This window comes from Cornus florida, unplaced genomic scaffold (assembly GCF_030987335.1).
Source record: "Cornus florida cultivar Cherokee Brave unplaced genomic scaffold, ASM3098733v1 CherokeeBrave_3.0.0_Hap2_Chr03, whole genome shotgun sequence".
Classification (NCBI taxonomy): Eukaryota; Viridiplantae; Streptophyta; class Magnoliopsida; order Cornales; family Cornaceae; genus Cornus; species Cornus florida.
This window is the reverse complement of record NW_026775573.1, coordinates 15,578,091-15,596,788: the sequence shown is the minus strand read 5'-3', so window position 1 is coordinate 15,596,788 and position 18,698 is coordinate 15,578,091. Positions and strand designations below refer to the sequence as shown.

Below are 18,698 nucleotides of genomic sequence, written 5' to 3'. Positions count from 1 at the left end.
AATTTTAAGAGTTGTCAAATCTATGTTCGGCTGCTAAAATTTATGGAATTTTGGTGTAATTTTAAACCAAGTCTTTCGGGCAACTTCAAAGTAATTTTCAAATTCAATTTAAGTATAAAAATTCTCAAGTTCACGCTGGATTCATGATTTCTTTTTTCTGGTTTTTTTGCATACCCCTTCAATGACCCCTTTCAATGATGTTTCTAGGTCCGTCATTATGTGACGTGGACATAGTTTTGTAAAGCACATCAATTCACATGTGACTTTATTTCATCCTACTCTCTCAATTAAGTGTGGGTAATTGGATATCCCTGTGTTAATGTAAGTATATGTTTTGAACAGGTCTCAATCCTTGTGTAGTAGTCACAGTCCATAATTCAAATCTGCTCTTATAAATTAATCCTATGTTCTCTTCCTCAGCAGTACATTAGCTAGGGGAGAAAGTTTTGTTTGGATTAATTACCAACATCTTTTGTCCACTAAATTCGCTTTATTTATTTTACCTCCCAACGTGAACGACAAGGATTTGAGTATTCAAATGAACAAAATGGGTGTTTATGAATTTCTTGCCATTAACAAAATAAAAAATTAGTTTTATTTCTTTCCACTCTCTCAATGAACTGGGCACATATAACCAGGCTGAAAAGTATTTGATTTTTTAAAATAAAATTTTAAACACGGCTAGGATATGCATGAAGACGAGTTCGAATACGTTTTAAGCAAATTTATAATTTTTTCTTTTATAAAGTGGGGTTCACTAAGTAATATTCAAATTTGGGTGAAGACGAGTTCGAATAGCAGCATGCCTTCATGGATGCTGCTATTTTAAAAGCTTCAGGAACTTTAAGGCGCTTTTAAAAGCTTTTGGGACCTTCAAGGCGCTTATCATGATCCTTCATCAATGGTTCAACCCTGTTCCTTCTTGAGTTTAATTAGTCGGAGATAGCTCTTGGATCTCTGAATAAGGTTTTACTAAAATACCACCGTTACTTTTCCCTAAATCACCCATGTAATGGTACCAAAACCCCACACTTTATTTATATATATATTTATATAGTTATAGTTATTTTATGCTTCGACTTCTTGGTACTTTTTGGGCTTATTTCCATTGGTAAATTTGTTGTTATTTCATATATATATATATATATATATATATATATATAAAATAAAAAAATTGATGAGTTTAGATATGTTCGCACTTTTACATATCTGTAGTATTACTTTATATTAATTATCTTATAGCATCTTCAGCGATTTGTTAAAATCTTTTTGTGTAAAATATACACCACCACATATGAGTTATAAATTTTTTTCATCACCAATAGTCTGTTAAGATACTTTTTTCATCACCAGTATCACCAATGTGTAAAAGGGTTGTGTATTTTATACTGCCCTTTTACACAGTCAAGTAAGCATATTTTTTCAACTGACGACAAGGCAAGAACTGTTCGACCATTTTTTATTGATTTAATTATTTATTTAATAAAAATAGTTTGATTCATCACTTTCGTTTCTATCTTCTGTGTAAATTCTAGGGTTTTTTTAAAAAAAATTTATTCTTTCACATTATATTCTAATGAGATAAATATGTACTAACCAAATATTAGATATATATTTTAATCACGATTTTATATAATTGTTGTTTGATACAGTTATACAAATTATTCTTATATTTTTCTTTAGTCAATTCAATCGTATTTGTTGTTACATATTTTTTGTTTATGTAGAAAGTGAAATATAAGGGGAAATTATTATTTTTTTCCTAATTGAAAAGGAATGAGATGTGAGGTTTAATCACGAAAAAGTAAATGAATCAAGTAAGTTCTGTAAAAGTTATGTTGGGCCTTAAGTATGACACATGATTGGAATCAAGTAAGTTTGTAAAAGTTATATAGGGCTGTAACGTCCCTAAATTGATACCAAAAAAAAAAATTTGGCATGACCTCCCCTAAAAAGGGTCCTACCACAACCTGTTCAAATGAAAAAAAAATGCGATGGCCTTTCAAGACCTATCCAACATGTCCCAACACACAATATAAAAGAAATATAATACATTCCCTAATACTACAACATCAACAATCTCCCCAAGTTAGCCCATCATCATCATCCCATTCAACTTAAGCATTTATATAGTCTTGCTTCCCTTCAAAATATCAACAAGAGTTATGATTTATAATACATGACCTTGTCTTGCAAAAATGAATACACGACATTTTAGTTTTGAGACTATACAAAAAAAAAAAAAAAAAAAAAAAAAATTGGCTAAGATACAAAAGATAACAAAATACAACTCCTAATCTTTTTTTTTTTGTTAAAAGGGTAAGATTTATAAATAAGAAATATATACAACAAAGCAACCAAAGAAGGAGAACTTCCATAGCTTAGAACACTACAAAACACCAACATGTTACATAGTCTATAGAACTATTACTAATCTGAGCCTATCAAGAGTTGTGACAAACGAAAGCAGTCATTCTTGCGGTGGAAACCATGATTGACCTCTTGCATACGCACAGCCTTGTATGAAAAGTTGTTGCATAGCTTCTACATTGCCAATCTTACTCAATTCAGCAGCATTTCTTAACTTGAAAGAGGCAAATCTAGCTCTGATGCATCATTTGATGAGATTAATGATTTGGTAGGTTGTTGCAGACTTGTTCCTGAAGGCTCTTGAATTTCTCTCCTGCCAAATGAAGTATATGGCACAAGAAATGAGGAGCTTGTGAGTGATGAAGTGCTGTTGTGTCCATGTTGATGAGCACCAAGCAATCAGGTCTCTCCATGAATCTGGTTTGATGTAGAAGCCTGCAGCATGCTGTACAAAATCCCAAATGCTACAATTGAATTTACATTTGAAAAATAAATGATCTATAGTTTCACAATCAGCAAGGCACAAGTAGCATGCATTTGTATAATGCTTCTTCATCATTGGCTTTGTGTCCAGTGTTGCTAACCTTTCTTTCAATGCTAACCATGTAATATAAGCATGCATGGGAATATGATGTTTGAACCATATTAGGTGAGTCCAAGCAAAGACAAAAGAGGGAGGAGAGAAGTACTCCAAAGTGAGCCTGTGAGAATACTTCTTTGTCAAACTGGGGAGCCAATGGATTTGATCCTCATCAGTTGTTGGTGTAGGGATAGATTGCAGCTGGGAGTTGAATTCCTGTGATTGAAAGAAAGGGATTTGTAGAAGAGAAGGTGGAATCACCCACTGATCATTGGAAATTAGGCTATCAACTTTGACTTGGGGGTCCAGTTGAAGAATTTCCAATTCAGTTAGGTTGAGCTGCTGTACAATAGGGCCATTTGGTAACCAAAAATCCAACCACATGCTGATGCTACTCCTCTTCCCTACACTATGCTTGACAAGTCCCCTAGACATGTCTCTCAGCTTGAGTAGCCTTCTCCAAAACCCTGAACTTGTGCTTGTAGCCTTTACTGTCCAGAAAGATTTTCTCTTAATTAAATACCTGTATATCCAGTCAACCCAAAGGCTTTCCTTCCTTGAACAAAGTCTCCATAGATGCTTAAGGCTAGAAACCCTGTTTGTGAGATCAAAGCAGGGAAATTCAAGACCCCCAAGGTTTTTTGGTTTATAAATTGCTGTCCATGCCACTTTAGCACCTGTCTTCTTGAGCTCCACACCAGACTAAAAAAACTTCTTAACACTTGGTTAATTTGTTCAATTACTTTCATAGGAAGTATAAAAGCTTGAGTCCAATATGATTGCATAGAAAATAAGACTGACTTGATAAGCAATGCTCGTCCAATATAAGAAAGGAACCTTGATGTCCAGTTGCCTATTCTTGCAGTAATTTTTTGTACAAGGATTTGGCAGTCCAATACATTTAAAGCTGAAGAAGACAGAGGTAAACCTAGGTATTTGATTGGTAATGTACCAATATCAAATTGAAGAGAGGACGATATGGTGTTTCTGGTGTGATTGTCAACCCCTGCAAAGAAAGCTTGACTCTTGGAGCAGTTGATGGATAAACCAGAGATTAGGAGGAAATTTTCCAGAGCTGAATATAACACCTCCACAGATGCAGTGTCCCCATAAGAGAAAAGCATTAAATCATCCGCAAATGCTAAATGAGATAATGAGAGTTTACTACACCTCCAGTGATATTTGAAGTTTGAACATTGTGCAATAGCTTTATTAAGTGATAATGAGAGAATTTCCATTGCAATGACAAACAATTGAGGGGAAATAGGGTCTCCTTGTCTCACTCCCCTCTTCCCTTTGAAAAAACCACACAATTGGCCATTTAAAGAGATTGAGTAGGAATGTGTGGTTATACACTGACTAATCCAATGAATGAACTGATATGGAAATCCAAAGAGGTGAAGAGCATCAATTAGGAATTGCCAATGAATGGTATCAAAAGCTTTCCTAAGATCAATTTTGAGAGTACAAGAAGGAGGGTGAGAAGTTTTGTGATAACCATTAAGCAATTCATGAGCAAGTAAGATGTTATCAGTGATATGCCTTCCTTTCACAAATGCAGTTTGATTTGGGCTTATGATTGAGGGGAGGACAAGGCTCAATTTGGCTGCAAGGAGTTTAGAAATACATTTGTATAACAAGTTACAACAAGATATTGGTCTATAATCATTGACAGTGGTGGGGTTAGGGATTTTGGGAACAAGGGCAATGTATGAACAATTAAGCTCAGCTAGCATTCTCCCAGAGACAAAAAAATCCCTAATAGCAGCTGTGATTTCTTGGCCAATGATAGGCCAAGCTTGTGTGAAAAAATAAGAGTTAAAGCCATCAAGTTTAAGGCTTTTGTAGGGATTAAAGGAGAAAATGCATAGTTGAATTTCCAGGTCTGTGGGAATTTCAGTGAGTAAAGCAATGAGGTTGGAGGGAACAGACTTAGAAATAATGCTAGAGAAAGAAGGCATACCTAGGTATTGATTGTAGCTTTGTCCCAGCAAGCTTTGAAAGTGATTGAGAAACTCATTCTGCATGTGAACACCTTGAACAGCATCACCATTTTGATTCTCAACTGTGACAATTTTCCTTTTATTCACCTTTGAGGAGAAGCATTTCATAAAATAGGCAGTGTTTTGATCACCAACTCTTAACCAATGCATCTGTGATTTCTATTTGAAAAACATTTCTTCTGCCAAACAGAGATCAGCATACCTTTTAGCAATTGTTTTCTCACTAATTCTCAACAAATCATCAGCAGGGTTGTGGTCAAGGCTTATTTGACACTGTGAAAGCTCTTCCTTACATGCTTGGACCTTCAAGGTAATGTCACTGTATTCATTTTTGTTGAGTGATCTCAGAGGGTGCTTCAATGCTCTTAACTTTTTGACAACACAAAACATTTTAGTGCCATGAACTTGCATTTGCCAACCTTGAAAAACTATGTCAATGAACTTGTCATTAGCAGCCCAGAAATTGAAGAATCTAAATGAAAGGTTCTTTTTTGGTGCAATTGTTCCAAGCTTGACCACCATTGGTGAGTGATCTGAAATTCCATGGGGTAGGAACTCAGTTGAGGATTGGGTAAAAAGGTTCATCCAAGCATGATTAGCAAGGACTCTATCTAACTACTTAGAAATATTAGCAGGACCAAGGGTGTTGTTGGTCCAGGTAAAGAAAATACCAGTGTATCTCAAATTTTCAAGCTTATTACTTAATAAGCAATTCCTAAAATCATCCATCCCCTGAGTCCACCTTGGTGCTCCCCCAAATGCTTCATTGACATGAAGTATAACATTGAAATCCCCTATTAAGATCCATGGTACATTGGGGTCATTATGATTCTTTAGGCTTCTCCAAAAAGGTACTCTTTCAGAGGCAGTATTGGCTACATAAATAAAGGATACAAGGCATCTTAACTTTAAATCAATTAACCATACAACACAGTTTAGGATTTGACTGTTTTCTATCATCACCATTAAGGATAAAACTGCAGGGTTCCATAACACCCATACTCTTCCCATCACTGATGATAAGTAATTACATCTTTTTTGCCAAGAAGGAGCAATGACCTTATGAATAGATTCCATGTTTGCTCAGCAAACTTTGGTTTCAAGTATAGCCACTAAACTTAAACCAGCATCTCTGATCAAGTTTATAACCTCTACTTGTTTGGGGTGAGAGTTCAACCCCCTGATGTTCCAAGCTGCCCAGTTCATCTCAATGAACTAGTGAGCTTACACAATCCCCTAAACCCCTTAAGGGGTGAAACTTGGCTCAAATTTGGCTTGATAACCTTTGACTTTTTGGCAATTTTGGAATGTTTTCCAAGGGAAGGCTTTCTTATCTTCATTGCTTTGTTTATAATTGGTGAGTAGGATGGATCATAGGGTTCCAGGTTTGATGAATTCTCATCCTCTGAAGCAGTATCATCCACATTTGCAGCTTCATATTTCCCATCATTATTTGCATCACAACTTAGGAATGCAAAGTTATTGGAGACAATGATTGGTGCTGAGGGAGGACATTTATCAATATCAACAGACAAATTGTGACCTGTTAAATTAACCACCAAGTCCAAGGTTTTGAAGTTCATAGTTGATTGAGGTTCAATTTGTAAGGGTTCAATGCCAGGTTCAGTTTGCAAAGGCTCAGCTGTATGTTCAGCGTGCTTCATTGTGGATGGTGGTGAGGGGACAGGGCATTTTGATAGTGTTGCTTTGGGGATTCTCTTGTTGGTTTGCAATGTGCTCTCTATAGGAGTTAAATAAATGGGGTGAGCATATTGCTCAGTAGGTGGTACCTAAGACACACCTCTTGTGTCCCTGTGAATTCATACAAAGAATAGAGCAATAAGAATCGTGGTCATACTATATCGGGAAAGTACAACATCACATCCAAACTCAACATCAACAATACAATACAATGGAATGCAATGCGTGTCACATGTCGCTCCCCATTTTCAAAATCATTCATCTGTCACTTTCCAAACTGTTAATATAACCCCCTTTGGTACCCCCGCAGCGCCGAGAGAAAGATTGGCTACTGTTCCTAGACCTTTGGTGACTCCGCAGCGTCATCGAGGGGCCCAAATAGCTCAACCACGCTAGGACAATCTCCCTAATTCCCTCTAGGCTACATTAACCTACCGGCCCGTTGGTGACTCTGCAGCGACCGGGTTTCTAATTCAACATCATAGTCATGGAAAATTCACAAATCAAGCATGCTCTCCACATAAATTAACAATTACACATATATATGCATAATTTTCTAATTCAACAATTGTATCACTTTCAAAGTAATTAATTTAAATAATGCATGCTTTCCACATAACAAATTCTACCAAGTTACAAACACACAAGCATGTAAAATCAACATCTAAACATGTTTATTTCACAAATCTACATATACACATAAATATGAATCTCACATACAAAATCACATCATTTTAGAGGTAATCAACTTAATTAAACATGTTAATCATCAATTTAAACACATTTAACCACAATTAACAAGGAATAACTTACAAGGGAGTAAGAACACATGGATTAGGAACCCCTACCTCTTAGAATGCAAAAATCCTCAAAGTGGGTCTCAAAATTCGAACTCTAAAGGGTGCACGAAATCTGCAATTGTTGGTATGGATGTGTAGAGTTCGTCGTGGGCTTCGTTTTGCCTCAAATGGCACCTTAATCCGGCATGAAATGAGAAAGAAATCTTGTTTCGTAGATTAGTTGTCAAGTGGAAGAAAAAAGAGAAGAGAAATTGAGAGCGAAAAGAATTGGACGGGGAGAGAGAAAGAAATGAAGGGAAAATGGTCTCTAGACCATAAATTGGGCAGTGGTGGGTCCCACCACTATCTTTTGACTTTTCCTTTTTCCATTTGATTTAATTTACTCCACATATGAATACATAGTGTACCACCATGCAAATACTACATAAGTCACATGAAAATAAATGCACCAAAAACAATTGGACTCAACCAAAATCCCACGTGTAAAAGTGAAATGACCAAAATACCCTTGTGGCAACAAAATCCTAGAAAATTGAAAAAAGGCTGAAAATCGGAAACGTTACAAGGGCCTTAAGTATGACACGTGGTTGGTTGTTATGGGGGGATATTTTTTAACACGAAAAATATAAAATAACCCTTAGAACTAAAAATAGGTAATACAAATTTTTTTTGTAAATCTAGTCTGATACATCAAATTTACACAAAAATATATGCACAACGGTTGAAGATACTCTTATGCCATTACATATATATTCCTGATTTTATCTGTATTTTTGCCCTAATTGCTGGAATTAGGGTAAAAGGTCCATCTCAAAAAGTATAATATATAAGTTACCAAAAAAAGGGTCTAATATACTGTTAATAACTAATAAGTGTGCCTTTAGGTTTAAAACTCATGCACAAGCTCACATTTTCTAGCATGTGTAAAATCGATTTAATTTCAATTTTAAGACTTGTCAAACCTATGTTTCGCTGTTAGAATTTCTGAAATTTTGGTGTAATTTTAAATTAAGTCTTTCTTCAATTATACCAATTTTAACTTCAAGATTTCAATTTTATGTAACTGAATATAAGGCAACTTAAAATATTTATTCAAAGTAATTTTCAAATTCAATTTAAGTTTAAAAATTCTCAATCTCACACCAGAGTCGAGATTTTTTTTTTTTTTTTTTTTTTTTTTTTTTTTTGCATACCCCTCCAATGACCCCTTTCAATAAAGTTTCTAAGTCCGTCATTACGTGACGTGGACATAGTTTTGTAAAGCACATCATTTCACAAGTGACTTTATTTCATGCTACTCTCTCAATTAATTGTGGGTAATTGGATATATCGTTGTGTTAATATAAGTAAATGTTTTGAACAGGTCTCAATCCTTGTGTAGTAGTCACAGTCACATAGTTTGAGTCTGCTCTTGTATATTAATCCTATGTTCTCTTCTTCAACAGATGTTCTCTTCTTCAACAGGACATTTGCTAGGGAAGAAATTTTGTTTGGATTAATTATCCACATCTTTTGTCCACTAAATTTGTTTTATTTTTTTAGCTTTCAACGTGAGGTGAGGTTTGAGTATTCAAATGAACAAAGTGGGGATGTATGAGTTTTTTGTCATTGACAAAAAAAATAAATAAATAAAATAATAAGTTTGACAATTTTGTTTTATTTTTGAATTGATTTAGTTTATAAATTAAATATAGATTACCTATCGTTCTGTTTGTTACTTAGAAAGATGAGCCTTTCTCTTTCATCCATTTTGTAGAAATATAGGAAGATGGATATTATTTATGTATAGTATTATATATATTATTTATTTGACATATCTTGTCGTGTTCGTATTCTAAATTTATCGTATCGCTTTCCGTACTCATATTCGTATCCGTACTTCTTAACTCTCAATCTATATGCTCTATGTTTATTTATCCACTAATTAGAATCATATTTTTTAATTATTTTCCTCAAGTATGCAATTTGAATGGGTTAATCCAATTCAATTCAGTAATTACCTTTTTTTTAAATAAAAAAAAGTCAATCTAGTAATAGCTTTTCACTCCATTGGATTTTGATAAACTGATAATGAATTATGGGTGTCAATGCAAAATTTTGATTTAGAAAAACAAAAGCAAAGGGAATTTACATTTATCAGAAATTGGTAGTCGACATGACTGTTTTGACAATTTCATAGTTTCATATTGCTAAAAAAAAAAAAAAAAAAAAAGAAGAAAAAACAGGTGCTTCAGTGAATTGAAAATATCCAATGCTAAGGGTGTGTTTTGGTTAGACATGTAAGGTAGAGTGCAACTTGGGTTGGACAAATTCAACCCGAGCCCAGCTTAATTTTTTTTGTGTTTGGATAATTATTTATACATATAGAGTTTGAGTTAAAAATTTTCAACTTGAATTTAATTAGAGTTGGACTTAAATTAAGGTACTAACCCAAATCTGAATTATAATACTAGTATAATATATATATATATTATATATATTAATTATATTATATATAATTTTGAAACATGATTTCAAATATATTTTTTAAAAGATGATTAAAAAAAAATTTAAAAATAAAAAAATAACCGCTGATACGAGGACTGTGAAGAATCTTAAATTAACAATTTCTTATTTTGAAATTGAAATCGAAATCGAAATCAAAACTGAACCATAATAAAGGAATCTAATCCAAGGACAGTTTCCTATTTTCTTCCATTCTTAACAATTTTTTGTGCACCCCCATCATAAGAGTCATACTTAAAGTAGGATTTGGAAAAGTGGGCTGTGAATAATTTGGCCCGTTATAAGAGTCACAAGGTCATGTTTTTTCTTCCCTAAAGCCACCGAAACAAGGTCTCTCTCTAACTCGAGCCACCGAACAGAGTTCTCTCTTCTCTCACACATTTCACACACTATCTGACAGAGATGGCGACTCCCATGGTCGAGGATAGCAATTTCGAAGACGATCAGCTTGCTTCGATGTCGACAGATGATGTCGTTAGGGCTTCTCGTCTTCTAGACACTGAGATTCGAGTCCTCAAGGTTCTGATCTCTCTATCCTTCTATGTGTCTCATCGATTTCTAAAGTTCATCTAAATTTGACGATCTGTGTGAATCTATTGTGGTTTGAAGGAAGAGTTGCAGAGAACGAATCTCGAATTGGATTCGTTCAAGGAAAAGATAAAGGAGAATCAAGAGAAAATTAAACTCAACAAGCAACTTCCCTATTTGGTCGGCAACATCGTTGAGGTAATAATACTTTTCTTTTTATTTTGTTTGGAGACCGGAAAAGGCTAGAAAAAGAAAATTAGGGCTTTTAATATAATCGGAATAGATTATATTTGTTAGTTTTATTGTGGGTTCTTCTTGTTTATTATTGGGTAAATGCAAATTTGTATGTGTGTGTTTCATCTGAAAATAATTTTCATTCGGATTTTTAATATGGATATGTGAGTTTGCAATGCAATCTCATATCAAATAATGTTGTGATGTGTTTTTCTGTGCTGATGTAGCTAGGGCATGTCGAATAACATGTTTAGGTTGGCTACTAGGTATTTGATGTGTTGTACGAATTAAGTTTGAGGTCATGTGGTATTATGATTGCCTTTGGCCTAAGTTTTTGTGGGACAATAAATGCGTTTTGCAATTTATGGAAACAATTTGTAACTTGTATAATAAATATGACAGGTTTTGAGCCAAACTTTTAAGTATCAAATACATACTTCTTTTATTGGGATTACCTAGTAAGAGATATGGTCTTTTACACTAATACTGATAATGTCAACTTATTTTATTTTATTTTTTTTGAAAGAACTTGTGCTTTGAGTTTACATTTGAAATTATAGTTTGACCGGTATGGATATCCAAAGCTCAGTTAATTAGAGACTATGGATTGTAAGCTACAGTTTCAATGGTGTAGGTTTTAAGCAGAGGTCATCACATGTTTACTGTAGATGTAGTTCTGGTCATTCACTACAAATTTTCTGTCTTTAGATTTTGGAAATGAATCCAGAGGATGAGGCTGAGGAAGATGGTGCAAATATTGATCTTGATTCACAAAGGAAGGGTAAATGTGTTGTATTGAAAACGTCTACACGCCAGGTAAATCATCATGTTCTTATGCATCTATGTGTCTTTTTTCAAATAGAAATATTATATAAATTTCTTTTATGTTTTCATCTTCTTTGGATTATATGCCTTTTTTTCCCTCTTTCATTTCTTTGGGGAATGGGGGTGCAGTTGGGGTGAGTAAGTTGAATTATCTTCAGAGAAGCTCTTATTTTATGTCAAAATTATTGATTTTTTAGACGTTAATTTTCTAATGATATGTATAAAACCATTTTCAGCGAGGTTCTATTTTATATGCAAATTTGAGTTTGTATGCCAATGATTATACTCAAATCCTGATTGCTCCTAATATCATTTGTCAATTATGTTCTGTTCATGCTATTAAGTTGACAAATTGAAAACCCTCAAACTTTATCTTGAAACACCATTCTTCCATCTTAATTGCAGACAATTTTTCTGCCCGTGGTTGGTCTGGTTGATCCTGATAAGCTAAAGCCTGGTGATTTGGTTGGGGTGAACAAAGATAGTTATTTGATATTGGATACCTTGCCATCTGAATATGATTCAAGAGTCAAGGCTATGGAGGTCGATGAAAAACCAACGGAGGACTACAACGATATTGGAGGGCTTGAGAAGCAGGCAAGTTTCTTTTGCTCTGAATTCAAGTTTCTAATATATGTCTACCTGATATATTACTTTTAACTTGAAGTTCATTCTCATTTTGACAGATCCAAGAACTAGTTGAGGCTATTGTTTTGCCGATGACACACAAGGAACGGTTCCAGAAACTAGGAATTCGTCCTCCCAAAGGAGTGCTTCTGTATGGACCTCCTGGGACTGGGAAGACTTTGATGGCCCGTGCATGTGCTGCCCAAACCAATGCTACTTTTCTGAAGCTAGCAGGTCCCCAACTTGTACAGGTATGTTCTTTATCAATTCTTTTTTTCTTTTGTTGTAGTTTTTTTTTTTTTTTTTTTTTTTTTTTTTTTTTTTTTTTTTGGAAATTTACTCGTTTGGATGTTAAGAGACATTTGGACTCATAAACAAAAAATTTCTGCTAAAGTGTATATGGTCTTAACTAAGGAGATGCCATTTTTGTAAATGACTTGAATAGTTATATGGAACTCAATTTTCCAGTTGGTAAAATTAACAAGAACATTATTCAGAATTATAAAAATAATTTTCCTATACTTTTTTGACATCCATAACAAAGAATATCTCTTAGTTGATTTATTCAAGTGTGCACGGATTTATTTATTTTATTAGGATTTATTTTTTACAATTGTAGTAGTAATCTTACTTGTACTGCTCATAGATGTTCATTGGGGATGGAGCAAAACTCGTTCGTGATGCTTTTCAGCTTGCGAAGGAGAAATCTCCTTGCATTATTTTTATAGATGAAATTGATGCTATAGGCACAAAGCGGTTTGACAGGTATGCCATATCTCTATTTTATGTGTAATTTACTTAATCTGCCTTGGCAATTTTCTGAATCTTGGTTTAATGGATTTTGGATTGAATACTTAAGAAGTTATGCCATAATGTGACTAATTGATTGTAAATTCTTTCTTTTGATGCAGTGAAGTCAGTGGGGATAGAGAGGTCCAACGAACAATGTTGGAGTTACTCAATCAGCTTGATGGATTTAGTAGCGATGAACGGATAAAGGTCTTTATCTTTGCCTTTAATTAAACACACTTTTAGTTTTCTGGTCACACATTCAGGCAATTGTGAGCATTTAGAAGGTTTTGAATTCCATAATTAGGAGAGTTTTATTTGGTCCCCATATTTGTGGCATGGAGATTGTATTTTCAGAACATCTTACTTTGTTGAAGGGTCAGATATAAATCTGGGCTATGGTTTCTACATTTTGAGTGTCTTCAGATTATAGTTTTCCTCATCAGCTGAGTCATAGCAGACTCATCTGTGCCCGTGTCTATGAACCATCCTTCAGATGCCACCAACAAATAGCTACTTCACTAATAAAATTTCAGTTAACTTAAATTATTATCTGAGTTAGTAATTCAGTATTTCGTAATCTCATGAACTGCAGGTGATAGCAGCAACAAATAGAGCTGATATTTTGGATCCTGCACTCATGCGTTCTGGTCGATTGGATCGTAAAATTGAGTTTCCTCATCCCACTGAAGAAGCCAGAGCTCGAATATTGCAGGTAGCCTTTTGAGTGTCCTACAAACTTCACAGTATCTCATTGCTCATGATAGATGAACACTTGTTGAATCATTTTCACTGGGATTATAGATCCACTCTAGAAAGATGAATGTTCACCCAGATGTCAATTTTGAGGAGCTTGCTCGTTCCACCGATGATTTTAATGGGGCACAGTTGAAAGCTGTTTGTGTTGAGGCAGGCATGCTAGCTCTTCGCCGTGATGCCACTGAGGTCTCTCTCTCTCCCTCTATTTCTCTCTGTCTCTTTGTGTTTTTTTTTTTGTGTGTGTGTATGTTGCACATTTGAAAAACTTAGTATTAGGTAAGGTGGGTTAGGTGACATTCTAGGACATTAGGAACCGACAGTAACACTGCTTGAGTGAGGCAATGTGTATATTTTGGTCATTTATTTGTATAGGTAATTTGGACATTTTCATTATAGTCTTTTTCTCCAGTATCACCGATTCCGTTATAATCTAAAAATATCGTGTCAAGGTTCTGCACAGAGCAGGTGCCTGGGCCTTCACAGTCTTCAGTAGTTCTTAAATCTGTGGTCATGGATACATCTTCACTCTCCTAAATGGCACTGTTAGTTGATTTATTGTTAATGCAATTGTACAACCACACTTACCAAAAAAATACAATTGAACCACCACACCTGCCATTACTCCTCTATGATGTCATATGTGGAATCGTAGTTGATGATGCTAAATATTTTCTGCGTTGGACCTTCTAAGCCTACCTTATTGTTAAGAAAAGGAGAAAAAGTCCTCTCCAAATCCTCCACTTTTGTGATCCAGTTCTGGACCTCACAAAAGGATCTTAAGAGGGTGGAATCCTTGTGCAATACATATTAAAATCGCACGAGCTGCAGGATCCATAGTTGACTCCCAATTATACAATACTACTGTACAACTTTATAATGTAACTTTTATATTTCTTTTTCATGAATTTTCATCTTATAGTTTGTGTAAGGTTGTTCAAATAAAAAGGTTTTTTTATGCTAGTGAAATTTTCCTTTTATTTATGGAGTATTAATGTGCTAAAAAAATATCGGGGAGAACTTTAGGAAGTTTTTGTGCTCTAAACATTTGCCTTAATCATTTGCATTTTTTCTCGAGTTTTAGGTTAGTTCAACGGGTACTTTTAAGAATTCTTAAGTTGCATAAGTGTTTTTAGATGATATCTCTCTCATTCTGTGGTTAAGCAGTGTTATCAAAGGCCCAAGGCGCACTAAGGTGCTAGAGGTCCTTTGGAGCCTAGGCGCGATGCGAGGCGCACGCCTGAGTGAAGCGAGGAAAGGGGTTAAAATCATAAAACCCACCTCTACTATATTAACAAATAACCCCTTGAAGTATCAAAAAATATCATTTTGCCCCCATTCCGTGACGGAGCTGTTAAGTGAAATGTAAAATGACAAAATGGATCTCCATAATTTAATATTAATTAAAAACCCGAATGAATTATTTTGAAATGACAATTATGCTCTTTGTGGGGTCCAATACCACCATTAGTTGCACAATCCTGATCCCACCATCCCTGTATATATGTATGTATTGACATAGAAACACACACACACACACACACACACACATATATATAATTGAGACAATGAGATTCACAAAAGATGGAATCAATGAAGGGAATCAATTCAGCAGTATCCATTTGATTGTATTAGCCTGAGACACCAACACTGAGACATCATCCGAGAGACATCTTCCCAGAAGAATCCATTGTTATGAGTTATGTCTATCTATAAGCCTTAATAATTGAGTAATTTGATTGACACGATTTGTTGGAGGTTCTACCTTGGGTTTGCCTATCCATTTCTTTGCCAAAATTCCCCGATTTAGAGGTCAAAATTTAATATATTATAAACTTTTATGAATATGTGAGACAATAACTCTTCTCATTCCAACAAATAAGTTGCGGCCCCTGCCTTGTGTTACACTATTACTTGAAGGAAATTCTTGCCAGGGCACCTTGTTTTGTTTTCCTGTGGCTGGTTTAGTGTTGAAAGGCTTTGATTGGTAATGTCCTAGATCCTAAGAACTGTCTAGAATTCCCTCTATTATGGATTCTTTTGGATCAATTGCAGTCTCGAATTCCTCGCCAACTAAACTTCTATATTCTCTGAATAAAATTCCCAATCCAACAGATGAAAGTAATTTCGTTCATCAGTATGATTAAATAAGTCCATCATCTGTGTTCTTCATATTTTCAAGTCATTCTTAATAGGTGCTCCTCAATTATAGATCACTTCTAGTACTTATTCATCCTTAAACCTTTTATCCGACCATTACCAATCAAAGCCTTTCAGAAAGATGGATGGAGAAAGTTAGGGTTAGGGTTCAGAATGATAGAGATAGACTTACTTGGGTGGCTTGGTATGGTGTAAAGATAGAGTTGGGTTAGTCAGCGGGGAGATTGGAGTCCATGTCCAACAACGTGCCTGGAAAATTGAAACTCAGTTTGGTGGTAGTACAATAGTGGACGCGAGAGTGAAGAAGACTACGCACGTGCGACTCCTATGGATTTAAAAGGTTACAATGGTCATTAAGTGATTACAATGATAGTTTGGTCATATTTTAGTTAAAAGGTGGCACGTATGACAGGAACATGCTTTTCTCTGTTTGTTTCAAACGGCAAAGAAACGGAATGGGGTAATATGATAAATTTTTTAAAACTGATGGGGGCGATACGATAGTTTCTTTAATATAGGGGGGGTTATATGACTGTTTTTGGTTACTAGAGGGGGGTTTTATGATTTTAACCATAAAGAAAATTCATATTCCATGTTAAAGGCGCAAATGTTGTCAAAGGCGCACTTGCGCACACAACAGGCGCAATTGTTGCGCTTGTAGGAGCCTAGAGCCTAGGTGCGCCTTTAACAACACTGATCTTAAGATTCTCGATCTGATCTCTCTAGACCTACTTATTGATCCAGCATAGAACCTCAATTTCAAGAACCTTTCATTATATTAATTGACAAGGTTTGGAACTCTTATGAAGTATATTGATTAATTCATTAGTATAAGCATAAAATCCAGATTTCTGCATGCTCAGATGTGCATTGATAGGAGTATAAATCTCATCTACAAGTGGTTCTATATGTTAACTGATTTTCTTGGGCTATGTTGTTTCACTGCATTATGTGGTTGTAGTATATGATATTCTCCATAAATTGCCTGTAGAAGCCTAGAGCCTAGGCGTGTCTTTAACAACACTGATCTTAAGATTCTCGATCTGATCTCTCGAGACCTACTTATTGATCCAGCATAGAACCTCAATTTCAAGAACCTTTCATTATATTAATTGACGAGGTTTAGAACTCTTATGAAGTAGATTGATTAATTCATTAGTATAAGCATAAAATCCAGATATCTGCATGCTTAGATGTGCATTGATAGGAGTATATATCTTATCTACAAGTGGTTCTATATGTTAATAACTGATTTTCTTGGCCTATGTTGTTTCACTGCTTTTATGTGGTTGTATTCTCCATAAATTCTCTATGACATTCACAAAATGGTATATGCCTATAACCATCATGCATTATTTGTTGAAAATTGGTGAAACATAGATGGAGAAATTTAGTATTTTCTTTATTGCGTATAAACTTCATTTTATTCAGCAAGTATGATCTCACCAGTCTGCCAGTGTGAAGATCCATAGTGATAGGATCAGAAAAAAATGCAAGCGCCACGGATTTTGTGCGGTTTTGATGCTAAGAATCAGGATCTTGGTGAAACTTTCCTGTTCTTGTTCGCCCAATATTAGTTGAAAGCTGTAAAGCCAATTTTACTTGTCTAGATTACCCACATCTTTTGTCCAACGTTCACCCTGGGATTAAACCAATAACACTGAATTGTGGTCAAGAAAGCTGGTGCATATGAAAGTTCATATTACCACGACCGGATATATGAAAAATTAACCACAATTGGATGGTAAATTTGTGACAGCTACACATCTAGATATTTTTTGAAAACTTAGTCACTCGGTATTTTCCTAGTGAAGGCACTTCTTGTTGGATTTTACCTCTCTTTACTAATACAAGCATTGATTCGGTGTTTTCCAGGTGAATCACGAAGACTTCAATGAAGGCATTATCCAAGTTCAGGCCAAGAAGAAAGCAAGCTTAAATTATTATGCATAGATTATGCATAGTTTCCGAGTCTCAGAAGATTGTACCCGTTGAGTTTGGTGGAGAAGTGCTACAGAATGTTTACCCTTAATCGATAACTTTTGTTCAACTGAAAGAAAACTAAGAAAAGTTCTGTTTCCTTTATAAAATGAAAGTTTAATGTATTTTTACACTGGGATAAACTGAAAGTCTTTTCGAATTAGTTATGCATAAATGATGAACTACTGGGCACACACACCAACTAGGAAAAAACCTGTTGCGAGTGAAAGGAAGACTTCGGAAATTCAGTTGGGTGATGAGATAAAGTTATGAAGTCCTAATCCTCCCAAGTCACCAGAATTGTTATCAACATAAAGCTGACTTTGTAAAAAAAGGTTTACAAGTCGAATATAAAATGTTTCACTGCTAGTAGAAATAAGTGATATACAACAATAGCATGCCCGAGGAACAACATTACTGTTGGGATTTCCTAGGAGGCAAATTTGCCTTCACCAACTATATATGATTATTCGAATTTAATTAAACTTTGTTGGCAAGAAACTCCTAAACCCGTTTGTCCTTACAAGAACTCGAATCCTCCTCACCTGCCAATTTGGAGGTCAAGACATGCTCATACTCATCTTGAGGCCAGATTAGGAACTGGGTGCGCCCTCCCAAAACTGTCCCCAACCATTGCCGATAGATCTCACAATCATGTACATTGGCAAATGCAATGGATAGCTGGAAAAAAAAAACTAGAGGAGAGTTCCAACCTTCCCTTCCCACAACATTTCTTGAGTCAAGACTAGGAACTGGGTGCGCCCTCCCAAAACTGTCCCCAACCATTGCCGATAGATCTCACAATCATGTACATTGGCAAATGCAAAGGATAGCTGGAAA

At 35.1% G+C, this 18,698-nt stretch overlaps 1 protein-coding gene across 1 annotated transcript; it reads left to right on the top strand.

The window, feature by feature from the left end:
* Window positions 1-10,251: 10,251 nt before the first annotated feature.
* On the top strand, window positions 10,252-18,001 carry LOC132299660 (26S proteasome regulatory subunit 6A homolog). The gene is made up of 10 exons (XM_059796414.1): window positions 10,252-10,478; window positions 10,569-10,685; window positions 11,430-11,537; window positions 11,952-12,143; window positions 12,233-12,424; window positions 12,820-12,938; window positions 13,085-13,172; window positions 13,558-13,677; window positions 13,767-13,907; window positions 17,754-18,001. The coding sequence occupies exons 1-10, from the start codon at window positions 10,362-10,364 to the stop codon at window positions 17,829-17,831; spliced, it is 1,272 nt and encodes a 423-aa protein (XP_059652397.1). The 5' UTR covers window positions 10,252-10,361; the 3' UTR covers window positions 17,832-18,001.
* The last annotated feature ends 697 nt before the right edge of the window (window positions 18,002-18,698 follow it).

Excerpts from the sequence above, each read along its gene's own strand:
- LOC132299660 (XM_059796414.1), top strand. The coding sequence starts at position 10,362 with ATGGCGACTCCCATGGTCGAGGATAGCAATTTCGAAGACGATCAGCTT. Across the intron at positions 12,144-12,232 it reads TTGGAGGGCTTGAGAAGCAG|ATCCAAGAACTAGTTGAGGC; the intron begins GCAAGTTTCTTT and ends TCATTTTGACAG. Across the intron at positions 12,425-12,819 it reads CAGGTCCCCAACTTGTACAG|ATGTTCATTGGGGATGGAGC; the intron begins GTATGTTCTTTA and ends TACTGCTCATAG.